General features: G+C 36.6%; 1 protein-coding gene across 10 annotated transcripts in view; it reads left to right on the top strand.

Moving 5' to 3' along the window:
• Window positions 1-22,127, top strand: part of cadps2 (Ca++-dependent secretion activator 2) — a 275,041-nt gene that overhangs the window by 43,646 nt on the left and 209,268 nt on the right. For all 10 annotated transcript variants that reach the window (XM_069192478.1, XM_069192475.1, XM_069192474.1 and 7 more), the window contains exon 2: window positions 13,788-13,901. In XM_069192478.1, coding sequence (XP_069048579.1) covers window positions 13,788-13,901 — 114 coding nt within the window. The remainder of the gene's footprint in view (window positions 1-13,787; window positions 13,902-22,127) is intronic.

The raw sequence follows: 22,127 nt of genomic DNA, 5'->3' as shown, positions 1-22,127 counted from the left end.
GCTGAACCCAGAAAGACTTCACTTTCTCCTATCTGTACGGTGTTTCCTGGTAGTGTTCTAAATTCTGGTTTCTTATCTTCATAATAGAAATCTGAGGTGAAGAGGCAGAGATGTCTCTGCTTCCATGTAAGCTCCCAGGGCCATCTTGATGGTGACCAGCAAACATTCTGCTCTTATTTCTAGTGGATAAAATTTTCTACATGTATGCCTTAACGGACAAGAGGAACACCTATGCCAGGATATTATTTATTGACTTCAGCTCAGCCTTCAATACAATTGTGCCAGGCAGGCTGGTGGATGAGCTCAGACTTAGCTACTCCATCTGCAACTGGGTCCTGGACTTTCTGACAGGCAGACCCAAACTGGTGAGGATTGGAAACAAAACTCATCCCCTCTGATCCTCAACACAGAGCCCCGCCAGGGCTGCTGCCTGACCCCATTGCTGTATTCTCTTTTTACACATGACTGTGTGACTAGATTTAACAGCAACCACATAATCAAGTTTGCTGATGACACCACAGTAATAGGTCTTATCGGCAAGAATGATGAATCCCCCTACAGGAGCGAGGTACAAGAGCTGGTGGAGTAGTGCCACAACAACAACAACCTCACACTTAGAATCTGCAAAACAAAAGAGATTATAATAGACTTCAGGAGACATTAAGAAACTGTCAGCACCTTTAGGTTCCTCAGCCCCCAGATTACTGAGAGGCTGAGCTGGTCAGAGAACACTGCTGCCATCCTCACTAAAGCCCACTAGTGTCTTCACTTCCTGAGACGGTTAAGGAAGTGGGGGATGAGCAAGACAACACTCAACAATTTTTACTTTAATACCAAAATGAGAGTGTCCTGACTGGTGGTATTACGGTGTGGTATGGTGGAGCCACAGTACAGGACAGAAAAGCCATACAGAGGGTTGTGAGGTCCACGCACAAAATCATTGGGACCGAGCTACCCTCCATCGACCGCATACCACAACTGGACTCGAGCTGTACTTCGGGACCCAATTCACCCTGGCCACGATCTGTTTTAACCCCTGGGTTCCAGTAAGAGGTACCGCAGTACCAGAACACTGACCAATAGATTCAAAAACCGTTTCTTCCCCCGAGCAGTCCGCATCATAAACAGCTCAAATTGGCACCTGCACTTTAAGGTACTGCACTGTTTATGTCCTTTTAAAACACATACCATGTAGAACTGAGTGTCAGTATCACCTTTTCTCTTTAAAACTGCATGTAACAGGTTTGCCTTGAGCTTATCCACCTACTTCATGTGAGATCAACCCTCATGGAAAATGGATCTAAGATGACCAAGGTGCAGTCACATTTGCATTAAATTCTACCTAAAGGGAATGACGGGGCATTCAAGGCCCCTGCTGGGGTGCGATTGAAGACAGGCTAGTTTTTCAACCTACTGAAGGATCTAGTGATTTTTTTATTTCACCCGATTCCCCAAAATTACTTCCATGCCACATGTGTTTTATAGATACAAATGGTAAATCTTTAACAGGAAAAGATTGAAACACTTCAGTTAAGGCTGTGTCATGTTTTTTGTTCTTATTTTTTGTTTAGAATTACAAGTTCATGTGTATAGTCATTTTCATATGGGAATGTACTTATTTGTTTAAATTAAACATTTCCAACTCTGGACCTTGGGGATCTGGGAATTCCAGCAGGTTTAAATAAAATATTAAAAATAAGCATTTATTCCACATAAGGAACTGTTTAGAAATTAGGAAATGATAACATGGTTGATTTCAGACTCTGAGGACCATATCTGGGACCTCCTATTTTAGACATTAAATCGATAACTTACTTTGGTGCTCACCAAGAAAGGACATGCCTTTGGCAGAGCAAAGACAAAGTTATATATTATATTTTAGCATAGAAGAGATTGAAGTATTGCAAGTACTAGAAGATCTCAAGATGCCTATCCAGGGCCTGTTGGTATCATAACCTACTCAGGACAGGGGCAATATCAGTTGGCTATAAAATTGCTAATATTTTGCACAGCCATAAAAAAGGTGATAGAACTGATCCGAACAGTTATATATAGACCAGTAAGTATCACTTCATAAAAACAATAATTATAACTTAGCTAGAGGGTCATCTGTATGACAGTAGGAGTCTCATGAGTCTAGAAATGGTAGGTTTCCTTATCTAACTTTTTCCTTAATCAAGCGACAGCACTAATGACGAGTAACAGGTGAAATTTTTATTTACAGAGATTGTACATATGTAAAGAACTTCTCAATCCCCATTTAAATTCTAAATACCACCCCTTTATCTTTACTCCCCAAATAAACTTGCAACTCCTCTTTAAAATAGCAGTCTGACAATAACAGTCTGTATCCTGAATATTTACCCCGTTCTTCAGAATAAGCAGACAATAAAACATGCTGCATGATTAATAGGACAAACATGGAAACTAGGGGAAAGTTCTCAGAATTACAAGCAGATTGAGACAGGGACTTCACCTGCTGATGTGTGGTGGGCTCCTCCTAATATGGCAACACACAGTAGAAAAAAGAGATTATGATGGTAATATCCTACTCGCCAGATTTGAATCCCTTTGAACATTTGTGGGATTAGCTGGGATGATGTGTGGGATCTAGGGCTTGGTGAATAGGCACATGATTGTTCCCACTTTACAAAACACATGGGACAGAATCTCGCAAGGCAGCAAAAGCAGCCTGGTGCAAAGATTATATTGCTTTCAGTGGTGGTCAGGCACACAGCCACATAGCCTGTCATTTTCACAGTTTACACCTTGTTGATCAATCCTGTTGATGCAATGTAAATCAGCCTTATATATGTTTAATAAAATGTTAGTGTACCTCCGATACAAAAGATTTTTCTGATAGCTGCGTTGCAGGTAAAAGTCATGTTTCTTTTGATGCTATTGCTTTCAGTTATATTGTGAAGGAGTAACTACTGTGCACCTCCCATAAAGTAAATAGTGCCTTTACTGTTAATGTACACACATCATGTGGAACATTTCCCATGCCAGTTAAGGCAACCATAGGAATTTAGGAACAGTCCTAAAAACACAGTAACCTAATGGAAGGTCTGTAGTTTTTGAGGTAGCTTTTTATTTATTTGCCAAACACTAGCCATCTCTGGCAACAAGTTAAGCAGTTAAGTTAATGAACAAAGTCAGGACACTTATGAGTGATTTAAATTTGGCAGCATTGCATAATTTAATGAGTTGCAAATTTCAAATTGCATCTAGTGTTTCAACATTACAGAGAGTACTTTTGAGGTTTTCATTAGGTCAGTGAATTCCTTCCATAGTCTTCAGTGATCAGGTTTTACATAAAATACATTTGAATGTCAAAAACAATGAAGAATATTTTGAAATTAGTGATGAAGTTGTTGAATAATTGTGGAATACAGTTCCCTTGATGTTTGTTATTTTGAGTCCATCTAGAACAATATTGGTGTAAGAGTTACCTCATTGGATTTTTGAATTTGAAATTCTTATTAAGTGAGAAAAGTCAATTTAATATTTTCCAGTCAATTGTAAGTTAATCAATCAGTTTTTATTATTATATATTGGTAATAAACAGGATAAACTAACATAAAATTATAGGCTGTTAGACTGGAAACATTTTAATAGCAATTATGGCAGCTGGCCTGAAAGCATCTCATAAAATATACTGCAGTGATATAAGAACATAAGAACGCTTGCAATTCTCCAGTCTATAAGCCCTGTTGCAATTTTAAGAGTTGAAAAGCTTGATTTTAGTTGCTTTAGCCATTGTAAAATTTCAAGTGTCAGTAATGCTGAAGTTACCCAATACAGATAGAGTGTGTTCTATAACATCTATTTAAAATGTGTGACATGTGTGAAATATTAAATTAGCACATTTACTGTATATTCTTGCTGTTACTAATTTTCTATTAACTTGACACTATATACTCCTGCCTTTACAATTATTTTATTGCTGTAGTAGAAATAAATACTTTGCATTAATGCAATATTCTCTTTGTCTCTCTCTTGGCAATATGAATATCTTTTCCAGGTACAGCTGAAGCTTGGGCCTCTTTTCAGTCTGTGCAATATCATATTCCTTTGCATTTTTTCTTAATATTGCCATTAAAGATTTTAGACAATACTTTCTTAGACTTAAACTTTGTTTCTGAGGAAAACAAGTAGGATTATGCTTCCTCTCTAATCTCTGTATCCATCTGTTCCCAGTGCATTGCCTGTACTATATACTCAATATACACATGCCTCATTCCTTCAGTCTGCTTTTCAAGATTTCTGCATTCTCAGTTTGACTCAAATTGTAGAGATCGAATGCATACATCAACACATACCATATTACAGTTTTCCATTAGTTCTAACATGTCAGTTTACTTAACTACGGTATATCCCATGTTGTAACCTTAAAAAGCAGCTACGAGTTAAAGATTATAGAAAATGAGGTAAATTTTTTTTTATTATGAAACTGTATTGTTATTTTATTTTCAGTGTAATAAAATGAAGGGTAATTTTGATTGAATGTTGGGTCTTAATTTCTTTTTAAAAGCTTAAGAGCTATGAATTTTGTCTTAAAATCCTGTGGAACAACCAAAAAGCTTTTTCTGTATATTTGGAACTGTAGAGTTATTCCTGTAATATTCAAAGCTAAAACTACTAACAGGAAAAGTAGTGTTGAATAATGAATAATCAATTAAAACTTGCTTAACTTGTCATACATGTTCTTCGGCAACAACTTAACAGCTAAGTGTATGTTGGCATTTCAGTCAAATGTATTTATGGAAATTCTCGTGACTCCATATTAGTGTGTCACTCAGTCTATTTGCATGCCTCCCCACATCCCTGAATTTGTCCCTTCATGTTATGCCTAATAAGCACAGACTTGTAAAAAGTGGAAATAAAAAATGTTGCATATAACAGAACTTAATTGCATATTCTACAGTATATAGTATATGAACTTGTTCCTTCATATCTCCCTTGAAATACAGTATGTCTAATGAATTGGGAAGAAATTGGCTTTTACAGGTCACTTCCACATTGCAACAGAGTGGAAGTTATAGTTCAGAAAACATTTGGAGAGGTTAACATACTCATTTGTTTACTGTAATTTTAAGTTTGGAAAACTGCATGTGCAAAATGAGATATGGAAGGTAAAAAAAATAGATAGGTATACCACCCTCAAATACACATACATATACTGTATATAGTGATAACTGGCTACACTTTATTTAAAAAGTCCATAGAGCACATGCATAATGTTATTAAATTTTAATATTTAGCAGATATGTTGGTTAAGTAGTATTGTTCCTTGATATAACAAATTACCAAGATCGGAACAAATCCTGTAAATACTTGGTGCCATATGTTTTGCATTTCAGATGATGTAGAATTTGTATGAAAATCCATTCAAAAAGACATAACTTAAATTAACACAAGAACCTTGTCCTGCTTGAATAATTGGTGCCAACGTGACTGAGGGGCAGTCTGTCTTTGAGAAAAGGGGCCCGCAGAATGAGATGTTGTGCTCCAACAATCAGCAGATTAGTCCAGGGAAACCAGAAAAAGCTCTTTGACATTTTGGCCATCTCCTGGAAGGCAGAGGGTCACAATACCAGCACTATTATCACATCAACCCCTTACATCTGCAGAATAATTTTCAGACTTCAGTGGTTGCAGCACGAGAAATTCCATGATGAGGTACTCTGTGCATTACCAATTGACTTAGCTCAATCTGTGTGCTCAAAGGGCTTTGAGCGCTGACAGCCGAGAGACAAAATTGCTGTTGACTGTGTGGAAGAGAGCTTTTTATGTGGTGCAGAGAATGATGTAGATAAATGCTATTTTTTTATTGAGGAGACCAGCCTTTTCTCATAACTAGAGTTCAGTAGAACATCTATAGAACCAGCTTGCTGCTGTCTACAACACAAGACAACACAGGCAGCTGCACAGGAGTACTGATGCAACATCACACACCAGTATATCAAGAGCCTGTTCATGACTTTGGGTTAAGATAAGGTCACTTTATTAGCCATATACACTTTCTTGCATTAGGAAATTGTCTTTTCGCATATCTTAGCTTGCTCTCCATGAGACACAGACACACAGACAGGGAGAGAAGTTTGGGGTCAGAGTGCAGGGTCAGCCATTGTACAGGAGCAGTTGGGGTTAAGGGCTTTGCTCAAGGGTCCAAAGGAGTAGGATTCCTCTGCCGGCCACGGGATTTGAACCGGCAACACGCACAGATCCTTAGCCACAGTGCCACCACTCCACCCCGAGGAGGCCTGGACTGTGTTAGTAGTAAGATAGGACATAGCAGATGCTGACATTTTACAGTGTTTTCATTTAGACATTGTACCCTATTCTCTACTGATTATATACAGTATCAATAGTTTTTATGTCAACTATGAGACTATGTGATTTTATTTTAAATTTATGTTTAAAGTTTAAGGTTATGTTTATATATATATATTTAATAATAATTATAATAATTGCTTACACATATATAGTGCTTTTCTGGACATTCCACTCATAGGTAATGGGACTTACCTCCACCACCACCACCAATGTGCAACACCCACCTGGTTGATATGATGGCAGCAATAGTGCCCCAGTGCACTCACCAAGCATCAGGGGAGGAGTGCAGAGTGATGAAACCTATTCATGTTATTAGGAGGCCATAATTTATAAAGGCCAATAGGAAATCTGGCAAGGACGCTGGTTTAACATCCTTATACTTTTCCAGAAACACCCTGGGATTTTTAATGACTACAGAGAGTCAGAAACTTGGTTTTATATCTGATCTGAAGGATGGTATCTTTTTACAGTATAGTGTCCCCGTCACTAAACTGGGGTATTAGGACACACACAGAATGCAGAGTGAGCACCCCCTACTGGCCTCACTAACATCTTCTCCAACAGCAACTTAGCTTTACCCAGTGGCCTGCCAGGTGTGAGTTTCAGGGCAATATACTATAGCTGCTTGCATGGCTGAATTGACTAAATTCATTAGACATGAGTCTTACTCAGAGGGCATCAGTATATACATTGGCATTGTGCTTGTGTGGTTGACCTGCTCAAAAGTAATTTTTTGTCCCACTTTAGGTCTGAAGCAAATTTTACTCTTATGATTTGCCAGTATTATGCTCTATGTTCCCATCAGTCTTGACAAGCTTCCCAGTTTCTGCAGATGAGAAAAATAATTTTGGGTTTGTGTCATATGTAAAGCTTTACAATAAGATCAGAAAGTTCCAGTTTGTCTTATATACCCACTAAATCTTTGTCACAGTATGTTTGTGGTATCACTTACCGGCTTTATTGCAAACCTGATGTGGGATTTCAGATTTTTTTTCAGTTCATACAATCCCCATTTTGGGAGTGACTTGTATATTTCTGAACCATGGACATTTGCTTCCAACTCTGAATTCTATAACTTAAATTTGCTCTTGGTCTCAAGATTGCATGCCTAACCAGTTTCCAGCTCCTCATTCTGGAGGGACAACCTGATCTAAGCAGTGTCCGGGTGCTGTCCTCTTCTTAATGATCATCTTTACTATGCTGGATCATTAAGATTAAGGATCTTTGAAATATTTTATGCCGTTCTTTTTTCCTTTATCCTACTTTGTCCCTGAGTTTTTTTTAATGGTCCTTGGTCTTTATAGTTGAATCTTCTCTTGAAATTCGCTACCTGATTGAAGGACTTTACAGAGATTGGTGTGTTTATTATGAAATCATTTAAATGCTATTATTGCATACAGGTGGAGATCTCTCAAGTAATTGTGTAGCACAGTAAAGTAATTTTATGCACCTAAATTAATTTGGTTTGTCACAGCAAAGGATTTGAATACTTATGCAGTCATGACGTTTCCATTTTTCTTTCAAATTAATTATCTGTTTGCATCTCTTTTTTCTTAGTTTTTGGTTTGAATTTCTGGAGTAGGTTGGGGATATACCAAATTTTATTGCTACTTCAATGTGTCATGACTTCAATAACATGTAAAAACTTTACTTTTGAAAAGCACTGTGTAGTGAAAGATTAAAGTTATTTGAATATCTTTAAATATATATGTACAGTACAGATGTACTGTACATCATACTGTATTGTACTGCATGGGTGTGAAAATTAATCTGGTACAAATCAAATCAGATTTTTGGCTAGAAATTCAAAAAGTTATTTCTTATTGACCTAATACAAATACATAAAGCTAAATCTGTTGGAAATGTGATAGCATTTGTCTCTGCTGTCCCAATATTCACATTTCAGTTGAAGCCCATATCATCAATGTAGGCCTGACATTAACTATGAGTAACAGAGATGTTTTTCAAAATGGTTCATGTCATGTCTTAAGAAAGTGAAGAACAGCAGACACTTGTTGTCAGAATAGGCCTCGCTTAATGGAATTGGTGCCAGAATTATTTTGAGGAAATGGATATCATGTTTTTTTTGCAGAGGAAAATCAAAGTTAATTTAATCCTCAATTGCCTCAATATTTCCCACGTTATACAAAAGATTCACCTAATTATGTGGTTACTTATCACTGAATATCCTGCACGGTAGATTTCAAATAGTGTCACTTCCCACTCTACTGAGGAGTAATAAAATCCACAGAGGCAACACAAAAAGCATTTTGGTGCCTGGCTGCACGCCCAGGGAAATTAATTCATAGAGTTGGCAAGATTGATTACAGTACGCCCTAGGTTAAATATTCAGTGCCATTTAGTTACCACTGCAAAAGTGATGAGTAAAAGGAGTTGACTGTTGTGAAGTGATATTTGTCTATTTGCATGCCCATTGCTGTATTTTTTTATGTGGAATAAAACATTTCACATAAAACCTATAGAAATATTAGAAAGTGAAGCAATATATTAATACATTTCCTGCCTCTAAATTAACTGTCATGTTTGAATCAAATTTCTGTCTAGTTGTCTGTCGATAAATCCTGAAAGCTTGATTTGTATCCAAACTCATTCTTTGCTTTACTTTTCCGTTCTTGAATTACATTTTTTGTGTAGTCTTCATAAATGAAGTGGCATCATATTTATAATTCCATTAAAGTGACCTACTTCACTGACATTAGTTAGATGAGACAAATTATGTTGTGGCTGAAGTCCCATAAATATTACACGATGTTCAAAAAATTGTTTTTTGGCTATTGCTTTTGCATTATTTTATCATCAGCTGTCTTGAAATGTTGGTTCATGTGTAGTTGTACTTCGGCTGTTTTCAATCTAGCTTCATATTAAAACAAACTTGGTAAGCCACCTCTAAATCTGGAGTAAAACTGGTAACTACATGTGACAGAACATAGTGCTAACTCATCTTTCATGATCCTTAACCATTTATCTGTTCAATAATGATCAACATCCCAAAAGATAAAAGGAGGAAAATTATATTTTGTATTTATATTTTCATTATTGTGATTGTGAGCAATATTAGTAATTTCTTTGACATAATGGTTCTTGTTATTTGCAATTGTCTTACCTGTTGTAGAACCACAGTGTTGTCTTTTATTCAGTTCAATTCAAGCTTTATTGTCCCCTAAGGGAAATTAGTTTTACGGTACAGTCAAACACAACACAATGACAAATAAACATCATCAAAAGGGAAGAGAATACAGTAGTGTTATGGGAGAAATGAATCAAGAGGCAAGGTAGTTACTTTGCATTGTTTAAGATTGCAGTGGGAATGAAAGATTTCCTGAGTCTGTTGGTTTTACACCTGGGGGCACAGAGGCGTCTCCCAGTTGGGAGAAGTGTGAATTCACATTGGAGGGAATGAGACACACACTCCATGATGCTTTTGGCTTTCTTAGGCACCCTCTGTTTGTAAAGGATTCTTAAGTTGATTTGATTATTCCAGATTATTTTTCTATTTATATTCACTAATTTACCCAGTTTATTACAATTGCCGGTACTTTTGTTGCCAAACCAACAAGTGAAGGAGTATGTTAAGACACTTTCAATGAATGATTTGTAGAAAAGTGTAAGAATAGTTTTATCTGCTGTAACATAATCAGGGGAAGGGTCATTCATAACAGGGATTTTCGGAATGACCTACTTAAAATAATAGATATGGACCTTGGCAAAATGGCTGCCAAAAAGAATCAGCTGACCGGTAAATGGAAAGGGTCTACCCTGAGAAACAGCTGAGCCGCATCAGGAATCGAAATATAAGTGCCCCGGAGGCAGTGAACAGGGCGGAAGCCGATAAGGTGAATGCGGCTCAGCTCTGTCTCATTGTTTCTCAGGGTAGACCCTTTCCATTTACCGGTCAGCTGAGTCTTTTTGGCAGCCATTTTGCCAATGTCCATATCTAGTATTTTAAGTAGGTCATTCCGAAAATACCTGTGTAGGGAAAACCGGTTCAGGGACGCCAAATATGTAATCATAGTGGCTCTCTGAAGGCACCAGTTCTGTAGGGTTTGGGCATTTACTGAGACAATTATTAATTGTAGCAGTAAATCACAAAGTTGATTCTTTTGGTGGCTTTAGAATCCAACCATGCGACATAACTCAAACAACGCGCACACACAGGTACTAATACACGAGGATACATTTATTAATACATGGAATATGCATATAAACTTAACAGATCTTATCGAGAGGGTTATCAGAATACAAAAGGTATATTCGGTCAGTTACAAAGAGTTACACATATCAAGAGGACATACGTTCAGTATATCATTCATTAAGACCGTTTCGTAAATGAACTTGGTTATAACTTCTACATTAGATACTCAAACAAGTACATAACTCTTAGGAATTAAATTGATATCAACTGGTTTGGATAACAATTGAATTATCGAGCTGTAATGCATTGAAGTTGAATACTCATCCAATTTCTGGGGATTCAGATCTCCTGCGGGCACAAAGAAACAGTTGCAGGCTTGTTGCTGTCCAATCCGCGCTCTCTGGCTCGGTGCCAGGCTGTGCTGTGCGGCTTGCGACGGTGCGCTGCTGATGCTCACTGACCGGCTAGTTGGTGTTGTTTAACTAGCACAGTTTGTGCACAGGAGAAAAGATGACTGTGGGTCCCAGCAAGTCAGGAAGAGGACCGGTTCGTTCCTGATGAAGAGCTAGTTCTGAATAGTGATTCAGCTTTCCACACTTCCGACCTGTTCACGAGGACTGCAGCTGGTTACTCTCTGGCAGCCTCCACTCTAGACTCTTAGAACAAAGGAAAGTTCTGGCACTCGGACACACTGGCCGTTCCGTGGTTGTCCGGGCTGAGTCTCAGGATGGTCAGGAGGCGCGCTGCGAGAATATCCTGCCCTTGGGAGCTTTCTGCTCCTGGGCCGTCCTGCCCTGGAATTCTCCTTTGAATTCCCTTTAGAACAGTCCACAGAATCCTCTCCAGAATCTTACTGAATCTTGTCCTATCTGAATCTCTGTGTTGCCTGTTTTTACCTGGAGGAACTTCAGCTCGTTGATTGGCTGAAAGTTCCATGGGCATCAGAGTCCCACGTGGGTTACTCGGCCCTACCAGTCCCTGATTGGTTGATCAAGGTGAGATATGAGTCACTTAGTCCTGACACTTAGTAATGCAGTCCAGATGTCCAACTGGCACTCCCTAGACAGATAGGCGCCAATGGATGACCATTGATCATGATAGCCAGGCTTAGCTAAGTGCATCCCCCTTTGGGAGCTGTCCTTATCAAAAGAAAACATCTTGCATGAATAGTTTCTCTGTGGCTGCACCACAGAGATGAACAGAGAAATGGGGCCTCATTTGGGAAGGCTCAGAACACTTAATTCTTTCTTATTAATAAGCCTCGCCGCTACACCTGTTATGAATGACCCTTCCCCTGGTTATGTTACACTACCTTAAATTACCTGAGTTTTTTAAGAAAGAAGAGTCTCTGTTAGCTTTTTGTATTAGTGTCACAACATTTTTCCCATTATTTCATTATTAATTTATAATAATAATTATTCATCATTATTTCAGTCTCTTCCACCATTTTGTCAGGTCACAGACCCTGACTAACTTCTGTCGTAGACGGAATGTTATCTGTGTATCAAGAAGAGTTGTGTGTGCAGCTTAGGGTATTTAACCTGACACTTATGGTATAGCAGTAATCTTTGTTTTTGTAAAGTTACCTTGTCTCTGTACTGCAACACAGTTTGGTTTGATTAACTCTGTCATTCCTAAAATTCCTAGACGTGAATTGAATAGAGACACTACAGTTTTGTTGCTTTAGTTGTCTTTTTTGTAAACATTATTCCTTGCACAAGCACACCTAAATGAATACTCACTGGTTTTCCACTTTATTTTTGTACCTTGCCTACTTGTATTAATTTTGTGACCACTCGAAAGACCACTCGAAAGAATTGCTGTCTGGCACTTTAGTCACACTAGCCAATGGCAAAAATACAATGAAGCAAATTGCATTTTTCTTAAAAATTAGCTCTTTGAACATTCAGATGAGTCATATACTGTATGCATGTTATAAAGTGATGTAAGTATTACGAACACAGGAGCATCTGACACGAACTCACAGCTGTCCATCTATGGAAAACATACAGGCTAAGTTTCACTGGAAACGTCAAGCATCAGGTTCACCTCTATAGGCAGATGTACTGAAAGAAGAGCAGAATTCCAACAGGAGAAAATATAAAGGAGAAATAACACGAGGTATCTCATCCTTTCAGTATGGAATTCCTCAATGTGAGGTCTTAAAATGTTTTTTGTTTCCAAAATGGCAATTTAAATGCCTGCTCTAGACTCATCTTGCAGTGTTTTTTATGTGGGGAGCTGTTAGCTTGTGTTAAGTAATTCCCAGTATGACAAGTGGAATTGTAATATGAATTTAATAATTTAATTATTGTACTACTTCAGACATTGTGCGGTAATTATCATATACAAAGTATATATCATACAAAGTTTGAGATGTTTGTATATATACCTATATAACTATAACCTTTATATAAACTGTAATTAAATTCCCCCACAACCATTTTGCTGTTCTGTTACTACAGAAAAATATGTTGTTAGAATCTATCCTATGCTTCCTCTATATGAGTTCCATTTCCATATACATGACTAATTTAAGATAAAGGGCTTCAATAGGTACAGTATGTCTGCAGCATTTGTGATGTTCTAGAAATATCGCATTCCTGTGTTACAATTATTTCAGCAGAACATAAGAGCGCCACTTGCTATGATGAATGATTGAATCTTAGAAGGTATAACTGGCAAGCAATTATGGATTTACAAACAGTATTAAATTATACTTAATATGTTGGACTTTTCCAAACATCAACTCTACATCTATCACTAGTTGTGATTAATTTTAGTTGAAAAGCTTTTTGTGTGTTGTATTGAGGTTAGATTTGTTCTGCTGTTAATAAAATGTATGGTTTAATTATACTTATCAAAGACTTACAAATAGTGCCTGTTAATTTTTTTTTGAAGGTCTTATCCCTTGCAGTTTTGCAAAAAAGTACTCCTTGTATTTAAACATAAATGTGGACTTTTTTAATTTCTAACAAACAAATGGGTTTTAGGTGCTGTGGCATAGCGTGGGGCATGTTCAGTGTGTTGGAGCCCTTGTTTAAGTGTAATGCGTTACCTTGGTGACCACAGCTAATTTAAGATTGCAGAATGATAGAAATACAGGTGCATATTTGAAAGATGTATACTTTGGAAGTTTGAAAAGAATAATGCTGCTATTAAGGCGGTTTATTTATTGTTTCCTTACGTGCTGTGAACAGAAAACCTTAACATCAGTTAGTCCTATAAATGAAGGCTGCATTAACTAATTTGAAAAATATGTTTTTGTGACACTCTGAAATTTACTTTTCTACAGCTCAACAAGCAACAGCTGCTGACAATCAAGGAACGGTTTCAGGCCTTTCTGAATGGAGAAACGCAAATTGTTGCAGATGAAGCTTTTTGCAATGCAATTCGCAGTTATTCTGAGGTAGGTGGATTTAAATGTTATACTGTATATACTTTAATTAAAGGAAATAACATTGTTTTTAATGAGTTAATTTCAGTTTTGAGTGTGCCTGAAGACGGGCATCTATTAAATAACATAATATCAGGATTTGTGGGATACTGTATTGAGGAAAGAAAGAAAATTGGCAAGATTTCACTATTGTGGGCCACAGTACAAATATTTTATGGGCCTTTCTCCTCTGACATCACACACTAGGAGCACCTCAATAAAATTAACTAGCCTGCTGACTCATCGGAAGTTAATCCTCTGACCTGAAAAACATTTGTCTTGAGTAATTTATTTCAGGAAAGGCCCAGAGTGTTTACAAGAACCTTTGATATGATATACTGCTTTTCATTTGTTATATTTTCAGTAAAGTGTTGTCCACTGTCAGATAAACATTATCCTCCCATGGAGCTGCTGTAGATCAGTAGCATGGTGAATGCCTTATCCATCTTCTGTGTCCCACCATTTCCTCCCCAGTCTCCACAGGAGCCTCGTGTATTATGGTGTGAGCAAGTGGTGAGCTAAAGTTAGCAGATATTGCGCTCAACTTCGTTGATTGAAACCCAGTCTATTTTAGTCAGTGTGTTTGACGGTAAAATGGCTACCTTTTGATTTTCTCTTTTGAGAACACCACTTTTTTGTTTTTGTGGCAAAAATAATGTACAGTTGTATGACTTTAGATATTACGGAGATGACTTATGGCCTATTTATAAAATTGCCACTGACGTCTGTTTTTTCCCCACAAAACTTTATTTTGTAATTAGCATGTTTAAATTCATTTTTTTTCTAAAGGCTGTATATGTCCCAAAGCAGACATAAAAACAAATTTCATTGACAATTGAGCTCCACACAAAGATTTGATTATTGATGAAATCTGCCAAGTTCCAGTTCAGTCAGTGGAGCAATTTTTGATATAATTTTGAAAGGCTTTTCAACTGTGTGAATGAGGTTGCAATCTTTTTTGATGCAGGACCTCAATTTTTGGTTAAATAATTCCTTGCTCTTGTACAGTATATCTCTTTTCATCACAAAGGGTCAACACGTGATGCAAGCTTTACATGTAAACATCCTTGGTTTGAGAGGGAAATGAAAGTATCATTTATGAGTCTTACTTGGTATAATACAATAGCTATATACTGTAACATTGCTATACTACCTAATAGTAGCTTTATAGATCCCTGTCTATCTGTACGATATTTATCAAGGATGGAAAGCCGAAAAGTAAATTTATACTGAATATTGCTGCCTATTGATTTATGGAATGTGATTGCTTTTACTTTATTTTGTTTCCTGCTGAAAGCCAATCTTCCTACATGAATGGGTATAATGCATCAAAATGTGTCAGTTTAAGTACCTCTCCTTCTTGTACTAGTTGAAGACTTCTTTTGTGACCCAATAGGCTACAATGACATTTGAGATTGGCAGTGAGGTATTATGAAGATGTTTTGTAGCAAGTATATAATACAGTGACAGAATACATTCTGAACTGCACTGTAGTGTGATATAGGTTTTTTGTTTTTTTTAATTCACATTGCTTTTCCACTTTACGACTATCATCTTTAGATTATAATGCAAAACAATAAGGTGCCTGTTTAGGTGACTTAAAGTATTTATAAATAAAATATTGATAAAAAGAATCAACGAATATTTACAGGTAACATGAAAACAACTTATATTTCATTTCAGTCGGAAGCTGAAGTTGATAGTCTTAACACGTGGTTTAGAAGAAGCTTCTTCACCTGTGTTGATTTCCCCTCTAGTACATTGGGGCCATGTTAGATGTGACCCAGCTGAAACATTCATTTATGTAGACAAAAATTCCTATATACTCTTCAAGACCTACACTACTAGATAACAAAACGATCAAACTCATCTCCCCCTAACTACTTAGCAATTTAAAATGATATCAGTCTGTTGTCTGGGTGATGGAAATAAGGAAGCTTAAAGAACAAATTGTTTTCAACAAAATAACTGTTAGCAATAAGGTCCTGGGTATTCATGAGCTTAAATCTTCCTTGAAACAGCCTCCTTTCATGCACAGCTATAATATGGTAATTCCTCATACTGGAAAAAGTTTAGCAAAACCAAATAAATGTCATCTCATTTAAGGTTTTTTATGAGAAAGATTTTAAAAAAATAATGCTAAATTTCTCAAAAAGTTTTCTAAATATTTTGCAGATATTGCATATTTTATGGTGGCTGTTTCCTTGTTTTGCAAGGGTAGTTAGTCTTGTTACAGCTAAAAAACATGAACTACAATGAACTACAGTATTCATCCATGTGAACATGAACCCCGGTGTTCGATATACAAGTGCCATATGTTTAATGTCCATCAAGCATGGATGACTGCATAGTCAAAGGCTGTGCTTTCTGCCTTAAAAACTGGTCTCTCAGTGCAGGTGCTCATTGTGTTTTATGTTATTCTAAAAGGAAATATCATCAGAATTTAAGTTTTTTTCATTTCCATTAGTTACCTTCAAAAAATGTTTTTTAATTGTCAAATCTTGAAATATTGTATCATTTTAATTTCTAAATATTTTAATTTGAAATGTGTTATTAACTTTATTTATCGTGTATTTGTGGAGTTAATAGTTACTATATTTGTAGTAATATATTTCTCTTATAGTATTGCACTGATAATATGAAATAGTAGTGCTCACGCTTGGGTAAGTGTTGTTTCCAGCTGTAACTCCATGGCTGGTGGTCAATTACCAAATCAGTCAATCCAGTTCCTATGGCAGTGTGGTCAGGCAGGTTGTCAGTACCACTGGCCTGTAATTAAATGGCACTTAACTTGTTACTAGAAGGATCCTTATTCTCACTCTCCCAATATTGCAGTCCTTGGTCTTAGCACTAACACCAGTGACTTGGCACTTGTTCCTCTTGTTATTCCTCTCCAGTGTTTGTGTTTCTTCTTGGCTGTACTTCTCTTCTTGTCTCTTTGACCACACTTCCTGGATCTCCCTGTGTTTGTAAACTCTGTTCTGGCTTGACCTAGATCACCTGACTTCCTGGACCCTCTCCGCCATTTGGGCTCTCTCGCCTGCTTGACCATTCTACATGGATTTCTCCTTTGTACTTCTGCCTTTTCATCTTTGCATCATGCCTGTTGGGCTGCGTAGGTGCATTCTGCCTACCTCTCTGCTTGCTTGTTCCTGCAGTGCTACTGTCTGTCGTCACCACCCCTTAGCTAGGATTCTTCATCCAACATATACCACTGCCTCCATCCGGTTTGTTCTGCGGTCCATTACAGAAATACAGCAAGCTAAATATCATTATGTAGCCCATATGTAATCCAGTAACATACACTTCACATAACAGTGCATGACCAATCACCATACATGGTGACGCAACTTAAATGTTGTTGCACTGTGTACTTTGTCTCCAAGGTTTTGGTGGCTTGACATCATAATTATTTGACAATGACTATCACTGACCATGTCAAACTGCTAAGGCAAAAAAAAAAAACTCAGGCTGGCACAGACCTGTGTAAAACAGATTTCTCTATTTGACATTACAAAACTGCTTTGGTAGCTAGAGACGTTTTTTGATAAGCTCCCAGCTTTGACACTATAATGATACAGTAGGACATTTGTCAATGCAACCAATTATCCATGCATACTTAACATAGCAGCTACAAATTATGGAGCCGAATTTACCAACTTTCTCCCATCTGGATCTCATCATTGAATTTTATGTGATAAAGACATTTTTTGTACTCTGGGGTATTATATAGAATATATATTTGCAAGTGTATGAAGAGGATGAAAGATGTAACCCCATGTGACTTCTTGTGGCCAAAGAAAAACAGTACAAATGCAGTATGTTTAATTGAAAAATACATGACTGGGAGAAGCTAATGAGTTAGAATAAATTATATACATAAGAGTGTTTGAGTTTCCTGATTGCTTTCACTTCCCAGGAAGACATTCTCATTTCTGCTTTGCTAAATCACTGTTCTTCCCGGAGTGTCACCTCACTGTCCTTATTGTAATTAACTCCAATGTCTACACTTTCATAGTGTACACTTCTCCAAATGTAATTATGTTTTTTTCTAAAAAAGTAAGAACTGTGATTTGATCATTGGAGGATTTTGGCAAGTTAATATTTAAAATGTTTCGATTAGAATGTAATTGATTTTACATACCGTGGGCAACATTTTGAAATTAGAAATGCAACATTACTAACCTGGTATTTGTACAAATAGGTTTTTCAGGGAAAAATGTCTTTAAGAAATCATTGAGCATTGTTCCAAGCTCAGGTGAAGTTTTTTAGTAATAGCTTTTTAGAAGTTTATCACATTACCATTTCAATTTATTATGGAATTAAAAATTGCAGGTATGTTAAATATTCTATGTGTTAAAATCCAAACTATATGTTTTGTTTTAATGTTCATAGTACTATAAGACTATATACTATGGAAGTCTGCTTCCGCCAGGGAGTAAAAAAAAATGCACTATGGTATCTCGCAATTGCAACTTAGAATTTTAGAATTCCGACTTTATATCTCACAATTGCGACTTTATATCTCAGAGTTCCGACTTTATCTTTAAATCGACTCAGTTTGATATATGAAAAACAGATTATTATTCTAATGTGACTTGTTGTGAACGCGATGTGCTTTTTTCAGGTTTACATCTGCATCGAGATCATCTATATTGTGTCTTAATGCAAATTTTAGCAAAGAGTAATTAGGATTAAGAGTAATTTATATTTAAATTATGATTATGATAAACTATTTCACACATACTGTACTGTAGTGGCTTTATAACCATATGATCTCATACTGTACCTTACTGGTATATATTCCACCATCTTCATAAACATTTTATGTATTAAAGTCTTTAACTTGGTAACTAATGGTGGTTATTTTGGAAGTTTTGATGTGCTTGTTTTAACTATATAAAATGTATATACTTCATAAAAAGCTATAATGTTCAATCGTGTTCTAAGAACACATAATAAGAATGCTTGCTGTTATTGTTGTAAAAATAGGTGTAATACTGATTTAATACCACATGATAGGAAAATATTAATATGGAATCATTTAACTAAAGATATTTTGTCAGTTAAAAATATTACTTGTGGACATTTTGGAAACATTTTGACGTTTGTTTTTTAAAAACTTAAAAATAAAAGCTTTTAAAATGTAATTAAAAAGTATATGGCTTATTAAGGCACAAGCTTCTTAATAATAGCTTCATTTATGAAGTCACATAAAACAGCAGTTCTTTTATAGTATTCTATTAATGTACTGTATACTGAACATGCTAAGGAACCAAGCTAACATTTTATAACTTGAACTGTAGCAGCCTCAACTGTCTCATGAACAGAATTAGATTCTGTGACTTATTTGATGTCAAGCCATTGCTTTTCACCTTTCCCCATACATCATCTTAGAAGAAAGAACACTCCCTTTTGATTTTTATGTAACATCTGTTACAAAATACAAGGCAGTCAAAATTACATGTAAGGAATTAGATTGAGTGAAAATTAATTCTGCTCCATGCACCTGCTTAAATGTTTACCACCTCGATTTTTAAGGAACTTAAATTATCCATCAATAGACATAATTCTTTAATAATTCATAGAGGTATTAGGAACAAATATTTTAACTTGTAGTTTGTAAGCCAAGCCTGCATAAGAACTAAGTTAAAGCAAGCGCTACAGGATGCATTTTGCAATGGAATATTCTAGTCAAAGCTGACTCGAAATATTTTGTGCACATGCTCGTCTGTTTCTTCAAAGAAAGGTAAAGAGGTTATAACACCTGTGGCATTAATGGAAATTGTTAGCCACACATTCTTCTTGCTAATAGCACATACTAGTTAGTAGTTTAGAGCGCTTAAAATGCATCTCCTGAAAGCAATTCCATTATAGAACCCGAAGGATTTCTAATTGCCTTGATGTAATTTGAAGAGAAGATAAAAGGCCTAAATATGCAAATTGGTTGGAAAAACATGACAGAAATCCAATATATCAGTCATGAAGCTGATGCGAGATCACTTGCACTTTGCAGTTAACAGTAAAATCATTTGACATCGTTCCGTCCTTGAGTTAATCATGTACAGTATGAACAGCAGTTTTATTTTACAGTACAAATATATACATAGAAATATAAATGGGGGGGCAAAATCCTGGTAACTCGTGGGTTTCTAGGGTTTTATTATGTACTGAAGTAATGCTTTCTAGTTTTTAATCAAGTCTTTGAAATAGAATATAGTTATTTATATTAGTAGACATGACCTGTCATACTGTATATACTGCACATGCTATGCTGAAAGGTATTAAAAAGACAAATGAGTTGGGGAACCAACAGTATTTGTTGCTTTTTCCATACCTCAGTAAATATAGAAACATCCAACTATTCGTTTTCTCCTTTATTAACATTGACATTACTGGGCTGCACGGTGTCATATTGGTTAGCATTGGTGTCTTGTAGTGCTTGGGACCTGGGTTCAAATTCAGGCTAACTTTGTGGAATTGGTATGTTCTTCCTGTGGATTTAATCTAGATGCTCTGGTTTCCTCCTGTAGTCTAAAGACATACTGCTTGGTTAATTGGCTTGTGGGAAAACTGGTGACAGTGTGGTTGTGTTTGTGTCCTGCCATGGGCTGGCTTCCTGTCCGGGATGTATCCGATCTTGCACCCATTGCTTGCACCCATAAGCTTCAGCTTCTCCGTGACCCTGTACTGGATAAAACAGTTAGAAGATGGATAGATAGCTGTATGAGTTGTTGTTTTGGAAGATATCCTCTTGTGTGCTGTACAATCCAGTCAATGTGAACCCTATTTAATGCAATTTGTGTTTACTCCTCCTTTTGTCTTTGGGTCTCAGTATTACTCACATTGTTTTCCTCCATCTGGTTTGGTTAGGGACTATATAAATTCCAGTAGGTAGCTGTGTTGGCATGCATAAGTTGCAAAGGAAAAAGTAAAGGTTTTTTTCTATGCTGAAAAGAAAAGAGACACAATTGGCTACTTTCATAAAATTAATCCTAGTATTTATTAATATGTGTTCCTTTTCACTGGAACAGATTTTTTTCTGTTCTTGCTTGAGTCTTGAGAACGTTTCACTAGTGTTTTTTAGAATATGTTCTCATTGGATTCTTCAGTGCTTTGATGTTGAATTTAAATGTACATTTCCTTTTCTGTAAGCAATGTTTAAGAATCAGTGTTATGGACATAATTGAACAGATAAGCTGGATATATGAATATCTTATTGTCTGTTTTTCTGGCAAAAAAGGAAGACAAGCCTATTTTGGGGAAAACAAATGCAATTGACATAGACATATTTAACTCTTTACTTTTTAGGGGTTCCATCTCTAAAGGTGAAATTTTCAAGTTGAATAGGTCACAAATACAGTGCAACGTTTTGGCCAAACATCATTACCTGGATAATCTGTTCTAGTTCTTAATTTTCAGTGTTCTTTTTTTATTTTAAAAAGTGATTTTCTTTCAGGAACAATGATACAGACTGTGTTTAGGGTTAAGCAGAGTGTGTCCTAGAACTAGATGCTCAATGGCTGGTAGAACTGCCAAAATGTACTGTACTTCTGCCTTAAAAGTGCTTGACAACCTCTTGTTACCATTAGTTGGTTGAAAAAGGATTTGGAAGAATGTGCTGAGAAAGGAAAACGCCTATGCATGACATTTTATTGTGTGAAAACTGCTGTGCAATAGCATGCAACTTTGATCTAGTGGTGTGGAGACCAAGACTATTGGAGATCCCATTACAGTCCTGTATGTGCCAGAACAGCCATTGCAATATTCCAGATGGTACATTTTCTTCTTCCTGTTTTGCTGTTGAGGAGATTCCCATTTGCTGACCATGCAGGAATCATAACAAGCCTTTAGTGTAACAGTAGTTGCCTCAGGACTGAAGAAACCTGCTTGTGCTCCAACCTCTCAATACTTACCCAGCATTATTGATTGCCTGTGTGTGGAGATGGACTTTAGAACCCCTTTCGCCTGGTAGTGAGGACCAACTGAAAAGAGGTGCTCCATGTAATAACCAAATATACAGTAGAATACTTCCACTACTATAACAATTGGCCATCATGGAAGAACTATAAACTCTTATTCTTATGGTCATAAAGTGTGGCTCGTGTCTGATGCGGGTGGTCTAACAATGAAAACATATTGCACTGGGCAGTTTGCAAATCAGTGTGGATGTCAAACCCCTGGGACTGTGACAAAGTA

The sequence above is a fragment of the Lepisosteus oculatus genome, chromosome 7 (genome assembly GCF_040954835.1).
Source record: "Lepisosteus oculatus isolate fLepOcu1 chromosome 7, fLepOcu1.hap2, whole genome shotgun sequence".
In the NCBI taxonomy this organism is placed as follows: Eukaryota; Metazoa; Chordata; class Actinopteri; order Semionotiformes; family Lepisosteidae; genus Lepisosteus; species Lepisosteus oculatus.
Note: the sequence above shows the minus strand (reverse complement) of the source record. Positions and strands in the feature narration are given on the sequence as shown.